The 13,931-nt window shown below is 50.0% G+C and overlaps 1 protein-coding gene across 3 annotated transcripts; it reads right to left on the bottom strand.

Moving 5' to 3' along the window:
- Positions 1–868: 868 nt before the first annotated feature.
- On the bottom strand, positions 869–11,105 carry HINFP (histone H4 transcription factor). Of its 3 annotated transcripts, none has more exons than XM_067751283.1 (10): positions 10,848–11,099; positions 6,090–6,295; positions 4,356–4,585; positions 3,954–4,065; positions 3,622–3,774; positions 3,018–3,095; positions 2,811–2,931; positions 2,586–2,724; positions 2,364–2,488; positions 869–1,841 (listed from the first exon to the last, which is right to left on the bottom strand). In XM_067751283.1, the coding sequence occupies exons 2-10, from the start codon at positions 6,283–6,285 to the stop codon at positions 1,418–1,420; spliced, it is 1,578 nt and encodes a 525-aa protein (XP_067607384.1). In that variant the 5' UTR covers positions 6,286–6,295; positions 10,848–11,099; the 3' UTR covers positions 869–1,417. The 3 variants fall into 3 exon arrangements, with proteins under 3 accessions (XP_067607384.1, XP_067607386.1, XP_067607385.1); XM_067751284.1 differs by having other exon boundaries at positions 1,677–1,953; positions 10,848–11,105; XM_067751285.1 differs by lacking the exons at positions 3,622–3,774; positions 3,954–4,065; positions 4,356–4,585; positions 6,090–6,295; positions 10,848–11,099 and adding an exon at positions 3,313–3,445.
- Between the last annotated feature and the right edge of the window lie 2,826 nt (positions 11,106–13,931).

The following is a 13,931-nucleotide window of genomic DNA, read 5'->3' as shown; positions in this document are numbered from 1 at the left end:
CTCCGGGGCAGATCCTGCCTGGGTTTATCCATTTTGTATCCTTAGCACCTGTCACAAAACCCGGACTATAGGAAGAACTCAGTAAATGGCTGATGGAATTAATGAAGAGACTTCTCTTTCCTAATTCTTTCAGCAATAGGCACAGTTTTTGTAGTAAGAATTAGTCCTTTTTAAAAAGTGTTAAAACAACACTTTGGGGGCAGCTTCCTGCCCATCCAAGACCCCTGAGGGTACTTCCCTGACCCCCTGAGAGTGGCAGAGACCCTAAGAATGACACAGAGCACTAAGATGTGACTGGACAGGCCTAAAAAAATGGTTCTTGTTTAGGAGGGTTCCAACCCCTTTGAGGATCTACTGAAAAAACAGACTCCTTTCCTCAGGAAAATGCACATTCAGATACACAACTTTCTAACTTGGCTCCTGGACCCCCAGTACCTGCTATTCCCTAGGGCTTCCACATCCACCCTCTGCCCTAAGCCTCCTTCTTAGTCCCACAGCCCCACAGGTAAAGAACCCCCAACCCAGAGGCGCTGGCTTCTAAGCAGCACTCAGAGCGTGGGGCTGGCCTGGGTGCTCTGGCTTCCTGGCAAGCCCCACTCGTCCGTCCTAGAGTGTTCTACTGCCCACTCCTGGCCTGTGCCTGGGACCTCTATAGAGATGGTAGATGTTCCAAGAAGAAATGGAGAAGTTTCACCAAAGGTGGGGTGTGGGGGAGGGGGGCAGGGAACAAGAGGACAGTTCAAAACAAAACAAACCCCAGTCACTAAAAGGGGTTTATTCAGCTCCTAATTATTCAGCTCCTCTTCTGGGCAGCTGTATCTCCTCATTATCTAGTTAATACCACCAAACATAAGGAAGAAGAAGTGAGTAATGGCCCAAGCGTTTCTTTTATTACCAAAAACAATTGTTACGCACATACTCGGTGCCTCCAATCCCATCCCTGAGGATGACCATGAAAGTCCTTGGGGTTTGCAGGAGGAGCCATTTAGAGGGAAATGCCTTGGCTGGTTGTGAGGAAAGGGCCCTTGCAGGGATCAGTTACGTGTCATCCCTGGGCCTAAGGACCCCTAAAGACAGGAATGGATGTGAGTTGACTATGGATTTTAATCACTCTTCTAGCACGTCTGGGGGTTAGGGTTAAGCCTGACACTAGCCCCCTCTACAAGAACACACACAACCAGGGTGCCCCCCCAAAGGATCCAAACTCCTCAGGATCCCCACAGAATGTGGTCTGGCACAAAAGGGAAGTCCCTCAGTCTGCCGAATGATGCAAGCCGGGTCCAGAGTGGACCGCACCGCTCTCAGCACCACTCCTCAAGGCATCCATTGGCAAGGGCTGCCCACTAGGGGCACTGCCACCAGCCCGGCTCAAACCCCAGCTGGGGTCTGGGGCAGCAACGGTCAGGGTCTGCAGCCTTCACACTATCTGGACTTGTGGCTCCTCAGCTACTCCCTGAAGCTCTTCCATGACGCCCCCGGAGCGGGGCTCAGAGGCTGGAGGTGGCTCTCCCGGGGCTTCAGACAGCACATAGTAGACAATCTCTCGCTCACCTTGGGCGCTGGTCTGATTCACCACGTGGATGACAGAGCTAGAAGTGTCCTGAGAGGCCGAGAGGGCTGTCCCCTCACCACCCCCACCTTCCTCTTCCTCTTCAGCCTCTTCCTGGGGTCCTGGCTCCCCTGGCACTGTTTCTAGAATGATGCCCTGCAGGCTGCTCTCATTCAGTGATGCTCCCAGGCCCGATCCCTCTGGTGGCTGCCGCAGCAGTTGCTGTGTCAGCTCTACACTCTCATAGCGAACCAGCTGCAGCCGCATGTAGCCGTCTTCATGCTCCTTGTACCTGGTGAAGGAGGAGCACAGAGGGCAGCAAACAAGGGCAGGGGGAGGCAGAAATGGCCTGGAGATTGGCGAGGTAAGGGACAAATATGGGGGAAAGCAGCAGCTCTGGGATTCTAAGTGATGGAGGTAAAAGACAAAAGAGGTCTTTATTGGAATATTTAGAAGAAAAGGCAAGCAGGATCATTACTCAAAAAGGAAAGGGAGGGGAGGGAAGGGGAGAGGGAGGAATTATCTGTACTGGACAGTAGTGTTGTCAAAGGATTTATGAGCAGGCCATGGAGCTACAGATTAGGACCCTTGGGCTCACACCCTGGTTCCGGCTACAGGGCTTTGGGCGTCATTTACTGTTTTTGGCATCGTACCTTGGATTCAAAAATCAGAAAAATAATCTTTGCCCCACCACTATTCTCGAGGTTCCTTGAACCTAAATGGAGATGGTGGACATCAAAGCACCATCAAATTCAAGGTCTCTAAATTGTTGAAAGGTATGAAGAAAAAGTGTGGGAATCTGGGAGGAGCATACCGAAAACGGGGGTGCCCTGAGGGCCACTTGAACTGATGTTTCTTGCGAAGGTGCACGGTGAGGTTGTTGCCCCTCGTGAAGCATTTGTCACACACATGGCATCTGTATCTCGGCTCTGAGTCTCCCTGGGGGGGAGGGGAGGGAGAGTGAGGCTAGATTCCCCCTGAACCCCAGGCTCCCCGACACTTCTGCTGGCCCTTCCCCACCATCAGCCCCACTCACTTCATGCACTTTTCGGTAATGGGACTTGATAGAGCAGAGCGACCGGGCACTGAAGGTGCAGTTCTCGAAATCACACCTGTAGGCTGGCTCCTTGCTATGGGTATCCAGGTGCTTCCGGAGGTCGATCAGATTCTTGCAGCTGCCGAGAGAGGTCAGGAGGGGTCAGAGGGCATGGGGGACCCTGAAACACAAGTTTTCTGATTTCCAGTCCCCGTTTCCCTTTACCTGTAGTCACAATAGTCACATTTAAAGGGTCGGTCCTCGCTGTGGCGAAAGCGCATGTGGTTTCGGAGGGAGGATGGCAGTGGGCAGGTCATGTCGCACAGAGGGCACTTGTAGTGGTTCACTGAGGAGCAGAGAGGAGGCTGTGATCCGAGGGCTAGTGGAAGCTTGGAGGGTGGGCCGGGACGAGAGGCGTGGCCAGCTACTCACCATGGTTACGCATGTGGTCCCGCAGCAGCCGCTCCGTGGCAAATCTCTTGGAACAGTGAGAGCACTGGAAGTGTTGCTCTGTGGTGGGGCGGGCAGAAGAGAGGGTGGGTTGTAAGGGATGGTGGAGAGGCACAGAGAGGAGAGCAAGCTGGGAGAGGGGAACCATCCCAGGCAGAAGGGAACCACCAGAGGAGGAGCGGGGAGCTTAGGGAACTATGGACGGACATAGTATCACAGAAAGAGCATGGGACTTGGAGTTGAGAAGCTGAATTAGAATTCCGGCTTGACCACTTACTAGCTGTGTGATCTCAGGTAAGCGATTTAACCTCTCTGAGCCTCAGTTTCCTCATCTGCCAAAAGCGTGGACAAGAGGCCTACCTCATGGGGCTGCTGCTAGGATTCACTGAGATAAGAGCTGTGGCACACAGTAAGCATGGAATAACAACGTCTAATGAGTCTCTATCAGCAGAGACTGTGGTAGGTGACTGAGCCCTTAAGGTAGACGCAGCCAACTTGCAGATACCTTCAGGGGTCCCCTCTCCTGGGAATGTGCCCCCGACCTCCACTCCAAGCCTGCACCCATGCCCCTGCTCCGACCGCTTACGATCCAATGAGGTCTGGCGACGGATGTGATCTAAGAACTTGGTGTTGTTGGCAAACATGCCCCCGCAGGTGGGGCAGGCCACCACCTTCTCCTGGGTATGGCTACGGAGGTGCTCTCGAAGCTTAAAGCGGTCCTTGAAGGTGCACGTACAGCCTGGGAAGGAAGGTCCAGTCAGGTCCAGCTACAAACCCTCAGAGTAGGCTCTGGTACCCCCACGTCTCTCCAGTCAGCAGCCAACCTTGCCCTGCAGGACTGGTCCCACCCCTAGCTGCCCTGGCCCCTTAGCAACCCCAAGGTTTCTTTAGAGGTCAGAAATCAAAGAGTGGCCTTACCTTTCCAGCCACACAGCACCACGTGGTTGTCCTTGCCGACTGCCTGGTATTCACAGCAAAGGCTGTGCGCTTCCACATGCCGATAGAACCACTCGGGATTGTCGAAGGAGCTCTGTGCCAGGAGCAACTTGGGGTAAGGACTGAGGGTGGGTGGAGGGACTCTTACCCCTAGGTGTCCAAAGGGGGCTTCTCGGCTCTCTCCCAAATTAACTTGGTGGGGATAGGAAAGTTTGAGCAAGGGGGCTACCCAGAAATGTAGGAGGGCTGCTAGCGGGAACCTCAGGAATACAGGGCATCCCTGAAAGCCCACGAGCCACAACTCCTCCTCCTGAGAGGGTCAAGGCATCTTTAGTTGAGATCCCCAACTTCCCTCCACCCCTATTACTGGCTCTGCCTGCTGACCTCACAGTGTTCCCACAGACACAGGAAGTGGTCAGGGATGTCAGGGATGAGGTTGCGGCTCTGGAAGTCCAGGACGCAGGGGCTGAGGTCGGCCTGGCTCTGCAGGGCGTGCAGCCCGCACTGTTTCAGCTTGGTGTGGTAGCAGTGGAAGTAGACATGGCGCACAAGATCAGCAGAACTGTCCAGAGAACAAAAGCCGCACTCCTGCCACAAGCAGGAGAATTCTTCCTCTGCAAAAAGGGGTTTAGAAGGAAGAGTCTGATACTTTCCAGAGCTCTCCGTCCACTTAGCAGCAAGGGAGGATGCCAGACTGACCTGGTATGCCAGGAATTCACTCAGCAAATACTAGTATTTAATGACCACTAACTGTGTGCCAGGCACCAGGGATACAACGACGAGTAAAAAAGAGTCCCAGTCTTTGTCCTCGTACAGCTTTCAGTCAGGGAGAAAAAAAACATCAAATAATCACATGTATAAATATTAGACTGCAACCAGGTGGAGGGGAAGTGCGGTCTAGGTAGGGGTATGTAGTGTGTGCATGTCCCAGTGCCAGTGACTCAGAGACAGCAGGTGTGGCTGGCATTTGCTACAGTGGCTCCGAGTTTCTGCTGTTCCCGAGAACTGAGACACCTCCCACTCCTTCCTGTCAAACCGGAAGTCCTTCTTTCCCCCATATGCTGCCCAAGATCGGCCTTCCCTAGAATGGACTATTCCCTAGGACTATTCAATTCCACTTCCTGTCTCTCTAGCATCTGTCTAAGCCCCAAATTTCCACTGCTTTATAAGGGTTTACTTGTTTTGAAAAGTAGATATTTTTAAAAATAATCCCCTAATTTCTCTTCTGTATAAATATTACTTGACTTTTGAAGCTATGAGTTATAGTTCGCAGTCACTAGACTCAAAACAGAATTTGAGGTGGGGGAAGGAGAGGTGTCTCCATACCTTCTGTAGAACAGAGTTTTCAAACTGTGTTGTGACCCATTAGTGGGTAGTGAAATCAGTTTAGGGGACTGCAAATCACACTTTTTTTTAATGAAAGAGAATAAGATAGAACAATTCAGAGAGAATTTAATAAAGGCAAGTATTGTTTTTAGTATTTTTTAACTTTTGTGTACAGGGTTGTGATATAAGTAAGATGTATTCCTAACTGGTGGTCACAGTAAAAAAAAAAAAAAAAAAAAAAAAAAAAAAAAAAAAAAATTGAAAGACACTACCAGAGAGTGAAAAAAGCAGCTTGCCAACAGCTTGTACAATATGATCCTTTTCAAAAAACTAAAATCATATCTATCTAATTTATGTATACACATGCAGAGAGATGCGGTACGCGGGCCTCTCACTGTTGTGGCCTCTCCCATTGCGGAGCACAGGCTCCAGACGCGCAGGCCCAGTGGCCATGGCTCACGGGCCCAGCTGCTCCACGGCATGTGGGATCTTCCCAGACCGGGGCACGAACCCGCGTCCCCCGCATCGGCAGACGGACTCCCAACCACTGCGCCACCAGGGGAGCCCAGTAATTGACTTTTGATGGCAGGATGGCAGGTTCATTCCATATATCCTTGTTGAATGAGTTTTCTATAATGAGTCTACAGTGCTTTTATAAACAAAGCAAAAAAAAAGCACAATTAGGAAAATAAACCACCACTCTTGCCGGCTGCCTTCCCCCTGTGCAGCAAGGAAAATCAGCTTTTCCACCAACCCTCAAGCTCTTTCCCCTGCTGTGTCCTGTTTCCTTACCCAGCGGGTCCTCCTCCTCCTCCTCCTCCTCCTCCTCCTCCTCCTCCTCCTCCGCGGAGCCCTGCAGGTGCTGCTGCAGGTGCTGAGTGACGTGCTCGCAGAACTCCTCCATGGCTGAGCACACAAAGGAGCAGGACCCCCACTCACACTGTAGCCCCAGGTTCTCCTTCCGAGGAACTTTCCCAGGGGGCGGCATGGCCTTCACCCTATAGAGGGGGAGGAAGAAATCAGCAGCTGCCAGGATTCCACCCAAGTGCTGTTGGGCATAAGCAGCTGGGCGGGCAGCCGGCCTAGACCCAGAAGACATTTTCCAGTGGCCCGTGACAAACTCCATGCTTTTTCAATAAGGACAGAGTAGCAGTTCCGTAAACCCCTGGAAGCTGTCTGCTGTTCTTGGGAAAGGAGAATACAAACTAACATTACTGAGCATGTGCCAGGCTCTAAGCTAACAACTTCAACAGACATTTTTTCAAGGAGCTTCAGAGCAACCCGCCAAGAAGGAATTACTCCTACAGGAAGCAGAACAATGCTCAGGTTCAAAAAGAAGGCTTTGGGGAATGACCCAGGGTTCAAATCCAGACGCCTCTGTCCACCACCTACTTAGCTGTGAGACCCTGGCCAAGTAACTTAACCCTTCTACTCCTGAACATCCTCATCTTCAGAATGGAGTAACAAGCCCTTTTGCTTTTAATTTCACACTTACTATACGCCAAGCACCTACTAAGCACTTTATTTGCCTTGTGTCATTTAATTACCAACACCACCCTATGAGGTAAGCACTATTTTTAACTTCATTTGTAGATAAGGGCCTAAGGCTTGGAGAGGTTAACTGGTTTGACCAAGATCACACACTAGTGTGGTCGGGTCAGGTGAGGCTGACTCCAAAGTCCACATTCTTTCCTATGCACACAGATGACCTTAGAAGCTCCTTATTTCTTACTGTATCGTGTAAGTCCCCTGCCAGACTTACAAAGTGCCGTACAAACTCCCTTTGCCTAACCTATCCAGTGCTTTACTCCACCATGGCCCTAACATCCTCTGAACAACAGTGCAGATTCCACTTCACGTAAGAGGCGGTTACCTGTCCAGTTTATACTGGGTGTACACAGTGCTAGGCACACTTAGGCATGTAACAAATATTTGCTGAAGAAAGCTGAATAAAAAAACTAAAGGTTCTCAAACTTTAATATGCACACAAATGCAGAGGTTTCCAGCCCCTCCCCTAAAGGTTTGGATCCGGGAAGGCTGGGTTAGGCCTAGAAATATGCTCTCTTAACTCAGCACTCCAGTTCTGGTGGGGCTTCCAGGAACAGAGTTTGAGGAACAACAAAAGAACAGTTTCCCTCGTTAATGCAAAACACAGGGACTTCTAGTGGTTAAGAATCTGCCTGCCAATGCAGAGGACATGGGATGGAGCCCTGATCCGGGAAGATCCCACATGCTGCAGAGCAACTAAGCCCCTGCACCACAACTACTGAGCCTGCGCTCTATAGCCCGTGAGCCACGACTACTGAGCCCACGCGCTGCAACTACTGAAGCCCGCATGCTCTAGGGCCTGTGCTCTGCAACAAGAGAAGCCACCGCAATGAGAAGCCCGCGCACCACAAAGAAAAGTGTCCCCCCCGCTCGCCGCAACTAAGAGAAAGCCCGTGAGCAGCAACGAAGACCCAACGCAGCCAAAAATAAAAAAAAATTAAAAAAAACAAAAAAAACCCACAGAATGACAGATGATACTGCAAGCAAAATCTCTGGGGTTAGAAAAGACACTAATAGGCCCTGACTCTGTCCCCTGAGTGTCACCTCTTCCTGAGGATTCTCACTGATTCTTGCTGTCCCCACTGTGGTAACCTGAGAGGGAGCGGGGGCATTGCTCCTGCTGGCCTTCCTGAAACAGGTGGGAACTCTGAAAAAGAACTTTACTACATACTAAGGAAAAAAACCCAGAAAACACAAAATGCACAACATCTTTCATAGCTACAACTGTAAGAACCTACTATATCTAACAGCTTACCAAAGAAACCCCTTTTAAATCCACAGCCTTTGCCTCTCCTCTGAGAAGAAGCCAACTACCTTTGACACTCTGGGGTGTGAGTACTTGGGGTTGCTGAACTCTTGGTAGACTAATAGTGAAGCCCTATTAGGAGAAAATGTGGACTACTTTTACAATTTGGGGGTAGAAGAAGTAGGGAAAGCCTTCCTAGGTCAGACATAGCAGTCCAAACCTCCTATACTACCTTCAGGATCAAGTCCACTTAGCACAGCATGCAAGGCTCTTCTCCAACTGGTCGCAACTTACTTCTCCAGGAGCTGGGTAAGGGAACTAACACATGAGGGCCTACCACGTGTCAGCCCTGTGCTGAGTCCTCTTCCAAACTTCATTCACTTCATTTGGTGTAAGAGTGCCCTGATTCTAATCCAAAGGTCGTGCCCTTCCTCCCACACCTATCCATTTATTCCCTCTTTCTCTCTGAGTCAGTAATCTTTGTCCCTAAACATACTACATTCTCCTAAAACGCTCTGCCTGAGAAACCTCTACTCATTTGCTTCAAGCCCAAATGCCCCCTGCTTGGTGACCCCTCTCCCAATTCACCCAGGTACAGCTGACATATCCCCCCTTCCTGCCTCCACAGCACTCGGTACACACCTCCATCCAACCACCTGTTACAATGGAACAGAATGCGTGTCCCCTAGACGAGGAGCTTCTCAGGGCAGAGCCCATCTCTTCTTCACTTCTCATTCCCAGCATTAGCCCAGAGCTTTGTACTCTTGGGAAACTCAATAAATGTGGGGATATGATTATATCCCAGGAAGTGTTCCTAAACTACCCCGCCCCTCAAATCACTCTCCCCTTTCGGTTTGATGGCTAGCATAGTTGAAACCAGAAAAGCTCAACCCTATTTTTTCTGCTGCCCTTGGTCACTCATGGTTGTTTTGTGTTCTACTCTCATCTACCCAACTGGACAATATTAGCTGCTTCTGAGCAGATACCATATCACGCCTGTGTCCCTCTACTGTGTCCAGCACAATGCTGAGCACAAATATTCTAAACACATACCTGTTGTTAGACTGTGGATAAGGCCCAGGAAGCAGGCTATCTAGATATCTAGAATGACTTGAAATTTAGGCAAAGCTCCCTGAATCCCTCTTTCACCATCCCGCAGCGTTCTTTACTTTCTTTCCCTGTACGCTGCTTGTTTCTACCCTGGGAAGCTGTAGGACAAAGTGACTATTTGGTCACCACTCCTCTTTCTGTAGGCAAGGGATGCAAATGAGGCAACCTGTATAAGAAAAGGGTGCTGGACCAGCTGTCAGAAGACCTGGGCTCAAGCTTCCTGTCTCAATGAGTTTGCTCAGCCTAGAAAAATATAACACCTGTTAACTATCTACTATATGCCAAGCACTGTTTTAAGTATATGTATAAAAACTCATTAACACAACAACCCTACTGAAGTAGGTACCATTATTACCCACTTCGCAGATGAGGAAATGGCCCAGAAAGGTTAAGTAATTTACCCAAGATCAAAGCTAGAAAATGATGGAGACAGATTTCAAAACCAGGGAGCTTGGCTCCGTTCTCCTCCTACATCAGACTGTCTTACCTCTTCATGTCTGATTCCTTCCTCCCCACAAACATCATATCCAAATACACAATACCCAAAGCATGTTTTATTGAGTAGCTATTTTGTCAGTTTCCTCCAATAAGCTGTGAGCTCCTAGAAAGCCTGGTCTGTGCTGTGTTCAGTTCTAACTGCAGGGCCACCACGTACCTACTACAACCTCTTTTAATGTTTAAGTAAATCTGTTAACTTATAACTTTACTTTTGGACAAATCACCTAGCTTCTTTGAACCTGTTTCCTTAAATGTGAAACAGGATACTAATATCACAGCAGTGGATGATGGATTCAACAGATCTGATTAGAAAGTTCCAACATTTACTAGCTATGTGACCTCAGGCAAGTTACTTAAGCCCGGGTTTCCCATGTAGCATGGGAATAATCATGCCTGTCTCATTGAACTGATTTATGGATTAAACCAGATAATGGATATTAAAATGCCTAGCATAACACACCGCCACAACTCAACAAGTGTTGGCTCTTCGTATCCTTGCTTCTAAGGATGAGATGATCTAAGCACGAATTCTACAAAAAGATCAACAAAAGGAAAGCCCGAAGGATTCCTAACCCTTCCTTTCATCAGGAGTCATAGTAAGAAGCAATCAGCAAATACCTGAGTATAAATTGTAACGCAAAACACCGAATGAACCCTGAATGGTGTTCAAGAAAGGAGGGACCCAGATCCGGAACCTCCTAAGGACTCACAATGTGGTCGAAGAGATAAGACTCTGACGTGTTAAGACAACGACCAAAACAAAGCGCCGGATGGGGGAAAGCTGAACAGGGAGAAATCCCAGTGGCAGGCGAAGCAGGGAAGACTTGCCCTAAGCGGTGAGGACCGGGCCCCTAGAGCACAGGTAGAGTTCGGAGAGAAAGAAGGAGACCGTTCCGGCGGGTAAACCTCTCCCTCTCAGCCCCGCAGGCTTCCCCCAAGGCGTGGCGACGACCGTGTCTCAGCGGCAGCGAAGCCCCAGGCGAGAGGTTCGAGTCGATGCTGGGGTCAAGGCGCTGCAGGCACCAGGCAGACCAGCGTGGCCGAACAGCAAGAGGGAGCCTCGCCTAAGCGACCGGGGAAGAGCCTGGCCTCGGCTGCCAGCCCAAAGCCCAGCCCGACGCTGCCCGGCGGAGCCCCCCGCGGCTTACCGTCGATCAGTCTAGTCTGCTCCGGGATCTCTCCTGCTCTTCTTCGCCCACCTCACACCGTCTCCGGGAGGGCGCTTGAGCGACGGCCAACGACAGCCAATCGCCGCTCTCGGATCCCTCTAACAACCAATCGCCCTTGCGACTGACGGAACTCATGCGCGACCAAAACACGGAAGGGGCGGGAGTGAGGGGCGGCGGGACGCGCGGAAAGGTACCGCTGCTGGCGCCGCGGTTCTCCTAGCGTGGCGCAAGCGGGGATCCCTAGGGCCCGAATTCCTCCAACTGCGCAGGCTCGGCCCACGGCACCCACTGGGCATGCGCAGAGCTCGGGCTGAGCGCAGAGAGGGGTCTCCGACCTTCTGTTGGTTATCAAGCTAGCTGGCCGCGTGGGCGGTGAGGCGGAGGAACAGGTGGAGGAGACCGGGGAGGCGGAGGAGGAGGCATGCGAGGCTCCGTGCCCAGCACAGCAAGCCCCGCTCAGCCCGAACTGGGGGTCCTTCACCTTCTTAATCTTACTGTTTCTTAAATATCAGTATTCCTTGTGGCATCTCTTTCCCCTACACCTCACCTCCTGTGTCACCAGGCTCAGTGAATGACTCCTTCAAGTCAGAAACCTGGCGGTCATGGCTGATTCCTCCCTCACACGTAGCATCCAATGCATTGCCAAGTGCTGTAAATGCTACCCCCTTAAATACAGGATCTCTCATGTTCATCCCCCGTTCTTGATTTTCGCCGCCCCCTCTCTAGTCCATTAACAACGTCCATCCCGGATGTCTACACTGACCTAACTGGTTCCACTGCGGGCACTCCTACTTCCCTCCATACCATTCTCGACGGAGCTCTCAAGTGATCTTTACAAAGAGCAAATCTGATCAAACCACCACCCTGCTTTAAACACTCAAAGTCATTCTGTTGTCCTCAGGACAAAGCCCCAAACCATACTGAGGCTTTCTAGACTGTTCAGCATCCGGGTCCTGCATACTTCTCTCCACCGTGTCTTGAGTGCTTCTCGAACTCACTCTCTGCTCTCCAGCCCCCACATTTCTTTCAGTTTCTCCACCACACCTAGCCGCCTTTCCTCCCCTGCCTTGTACTTGCTGTTTCCTCTGCCTGGAATAATCTTCCCTTTCTTCCCTTCCCACATATGTTTGATTCCTACTCATTCTTCTGGTCTCAACGAAGATGCTTCTTTTTCCTGGAAGTCTTCCTGGACATCCCTTTCCTGCATTTCCCCATTACAGCTCTATCATGCGGTATTGTATTTGCCTATTTATGTGTCTGCATTCTGCACTAGACTCAGTTCAATGAGAGAGGGCAGGGATTGCGTGTGTTTTTCATGTTTATAACCCCATTGTTTAGCCTAGTGGCTGAAACTCAGTAAGGGTCCAAGACATATTTGTTTAAAAATTATGTACCTTAGTAAAGTTCATTGGGATTGATATTTACTGCGTTATATTTTCTAACCTAAATATAAACCTAAATAATTTATATAGTCAGAAAACACCTTACATGTTCAACATAAATAAAATGAACTTAAAGATGCCATTAAAAATAGCAGGGCTTCCCTGGTGGCGCAGTGGCTGAGAGTCCGCCTGCCGATTCAGGGGACACGGGTTCGTGCCCCGGTCCGGGAAGATCCCACATGCCGCGGAGCGGCCGGGCCCGTGAGCCGTGGCCGCTGAGCCTGCGCGTCCAGAGCCTGTGTTCCGCAATGTGAGAGGCCACAACAGTGAGACGCCCGCGTACCGCAAAAAAAAAAATAGCAAAGCCAGGGACTTCACTAGTGGCGCAGTGGATAAGACTCTGAGCTCCCAATTCCGGGGGACGGGTTTCCATCCCTGGTCAGGGAACTAGATCCCACATGCAGGCAGCAACTAAGGAGCACTGTAGCTGCAACTAATGAGCCTGCCTGTCGCAACCAAGACCCGGCGCAACCACATAAATAAATATTTTTAAAAATAGCAAAGACAGAGTAAAATCAGAATTTTCTGCATGAAGTTTGTTACTAACAACAAACAGTGAATTAAACTTTGTCCCTATTTTAAAATATAATTCAAGAGTAACAAAAATATGTTTTATCAACTTTATCCATTCAAAAGCACATAGGTATATTAATACTTCATAAAATGCCAACTGTATTTGAATTCAGATTTACACCACTAAAGATGGCTCTCAGCTTTAATTTAGCAATTTCATGAAGAAAAATCCATTCACTGAGCTGTGTAGACTCAAACAATATTTATAGAGCAAAAATTTCAGGATATCTCTGGAATCCACGCATGTTTCCAAAATTTGAAACGGTGTATTGCTGTCTAACATAGGTCACTTCCATCTCAATCTGCTTCTCTTGAAAACAAGACACAATTTTGGCTGGATAATTCAAGACACATCCAGATATTTGTTCTTTAAAAGCTGCCAGAAAGGGCTTCCCTGGTGGCGCAGTGGTTGGGAGTCCGCCCCAGTCCGGGAAGATCCCACATGCCGTGTAGCGGCCAGGCCCGTGAGCCATGGCCGCTGAGCCTGCGCATCCGGAGCCTGTGCTCTGCAATGGGAGAGGCCACAACAGTGAGAGGCCCGCGTACCGCAAAAAAAAAAAAAAAAAGGCTGCCAGAAAATCCTAAAGCGTAATTCATACTCATCAAAAACTGTGGATCGGGCTTCCCTGGTGGCGCAGTGGTTGAGAGTCCGCCTGCCGATGCAGGGGACGCGGGTTCATGCCCCAGTCCAGGAGGATCCCACATGCCGTGGAGCGGCTGGGACCGTGAGCCGTGGCCGCTGAGCCTGCGCGTCCGGAGCCTGTGCTCCGCGGCGGGAGAGGCCACAGCAGTGAGAGGCCCGCGTAACGCCAAAAAAAAAAAAACTGTGTATCTCTTCTGAAAGTATAAAGTGAATTAGGTTATGTTTTGCGTTTCTTTTGAGTTCATTTTCTTAAATCCCTATTTCTGAAATGTGATCAGGCTCTTTGTCACTACTAAATATGTGATTGCATTGAGTTCTGGGCAGGTCACCCTAGAAACTGAGTACATCTTCCAGTCACCATCAGCTCAATCCACAGGTCTAGTAGGAATCAGAATACCTGCCCTC

This window comes from Pseudorca crassidens, chromosome 9, assembly GCF_039906515.1.
Source record: "Pseudorca crassidens isolate mPseCra1 chromosome 9, mPseCra1.hap1, whole genome shotgun sequence".
Classification (NCBI taxonomy): domain Eukaryota; kingdom Metazoa; phylum Chordata; class Mammalia; order Artiodactyla; family Delphinidae; genus Pseudorca; species Pseudorca crassidens.
The sequence above is the reverse complement of the archived record's forward strand: the minus strand, read 5'-3'. Positions and strand labels throughout refer to the sequence as shown.

Coding starts and splice junctions, on each gene's coding strand:
- HINFP (XM_067751283.1), bottom strand. CDS start 6,285: ATGCCGCCCCCTGGGAAAGTTCCTCGGAAGGAGAACCTGGGGCTACAG. Junction 2,489..2,585: donor ATTACCGAAAAGTGCATGAA/GTGAGTGGGGCT, acceptor CCTCCCCCCCAG/GGAGACTCAGAGCCGAGATA. Junction 1,842..2,363: donor TCAGGGCACCCCCGTTTTCG/GTATGCTCCTCC, acceptor CTCCTTCACCAG/GTACAAGGAGCATGAAGACG.